The 1,589-nt window shown below is 58.0% G+C and overlaps 1 protein-coding gene across 1 annotated transcript in view; it reads right to left on the reverse strand.

Annotated features, from left to right (window-relative positions):
* Positions 1–1,589, reverse strand: part of TFAP2B (transcription factor AP-2 beta) — a 37,524-nt gene that overhangs the window by 25,151 nt on the left and 10,784 nt on the right. Inside the window, exons 3-4 of the mRNA XM_057379114.1 lie at positions 1,124–1,223; positions 376–688 (exon numbers count right to left, since the gene is read on the reverse strand). Coding sequence (XP_057235097.1) covers positions 376–688; positions 1,124–1,223 — 413 coding nt within the window. The remainder of the gene's footprint in view (positions 1–375; positions 689–1,123; positions 1,224–1,589) is intronic.

Genomic DNA, 1,589 nt, shown 5'->3' on the forward strand with positions numbered 1-1,589 from the left:
CCCTCATCCCCGACCTCGGCAGCCGGGGAGGGGAGATGTTTTGTCGCCTGCTGCTGCGGGCAGAGACAATGGCCGGGCTGTGCCTGGAGATGGGAAAAGCAGCGAGGGCTCAGCGGGCTGGGGACACGCGGGGACACTCACAGACACTCACAGACACTGACAGACACTCACAGACACTCACACACACGCTCACACGCTCACACACACGTGTGCGCTCATTCTCCGCTCGTTTTGCGGATGCCCGCTTGTGCCGATGATAATTAGCCCGACGGCAGCTTTTGGGAGTGGAGAGGTTTCTCCCGTGCGGCCGAAGGGTCCCCTCCCCGCTTCTCTCCATCCCGTCCGCTCTCCGGCCGGCAGCAGCCGGAGCTGTACCTTCCCTGGCTCTCTGTCTCCGCTTTTCCCGGGAGTTTCCCCTCTGTAAGTGCCAACGCGCTCCCGGAGGGGAGGGCTGCGGGCTGCGCGGCGGGGATGGGGATGGGGATGGGGCGGCCCCGACGGAGCTTTGCCCGGGGGCTCCGGCCGCTTCCCGATCCACAATCCCTGCCCGGCTCCTGCCCGTCCCTTCCCCGTACACTCCGCTGCCCGATTTCCCTGCCCCGGAGCCAGCCCCTCGCTCGGTATCCTCTCTCTCCTCGGTACCCAGCCCTTACCCAGCCCTCCCCGGTCCTTGCCCTGTCCCCTGTGGCTGCCAGATCCCACCCGGCTCCTGTCCTGTTCCCAGTCCCTGCTCTGTCTCCTGTGCCCGCTCAGTGCTCAGTTCTTTCCCGGCCTCAGTTGAGTCCCCGGTCCCTGCCCTGTCCCTGGTCCCTGCTCGATCTCCAGCCCCTTTCCAGCCCCTGCCAGGTCCCTGCCCAGCCCCTGCTCGGTCCCTGGTCCCTGCCCAGCCCCTGCTCGGTCCCCGATCCCTGTAATGTCCCGGTCCTTTCTCCGTCCCGACCCTTTCCCGATCCCCGGTCCCTGCCCGGCCGCCTCCCCACGGAGCAGCTCCGGCGCTGCAGGAGACAGATTGCGCCCTTCTGAAAATCTGCCCCCAGGATCGCCGCTCAAACGCCTCCCACTCGATTAAAAAATAAAAACAATGGRAAAAAAATATATGATTTTGTGGAGTGCCATTCCTCACTCATCTTTTTCTTTTTTCTTTCCCCCCCGTTTCTGAGCAAACCCCACACGCTGATTTAACTTACAAGAAACACTCTCGCGGAGCCCGTTTGGGAAAGACACTGCGCAGAAAACGGTGCAAAATTAAGAAAGGTTTCGTGATGTTTGAGCTGTGATTTTTTTTTTCCTCCCTCCCTAGTTTGCTTTTTGACCTCGAAAATAAGGTCTGGATAAAGCTCAGAACTTTTCGTGTCCGCGCCTTTGGCTGTATCGGTTCGGGTGTGTGAACTCGCAMACGCACAAGAATGTATGTGCCGCTTAATTAATGCCAGTGTACGTACACATGCACATCTTATCTGTCGGTGTAGAGGTATAAAAACTCATTAAAAACGTATCCGATTGGGAAAACGGGGAAAAAAATAGTGATAAAAAAAAAAAAAATCCATATTCAGGCTGAGCTGAGCTTGGAATTGCAAAATAAAAAAAAA

The sequence above is a fragment of the Malurus melanocephalus genome, unplaced genomic scaffold (genome assembly GCF_030028575.1).
Source record: "Malurus melanocephalus ecotype Western Australia unplaced genomic scaffold, MMel_1.1 scaffold_388, whole genome shotgun sequence".
Taxonomy (NCBI): Eukaryota; Metazoa; Chordata; class Aves; order Passeriformes; family Maluridae; genus Malurus; species Malurus melanocephalus.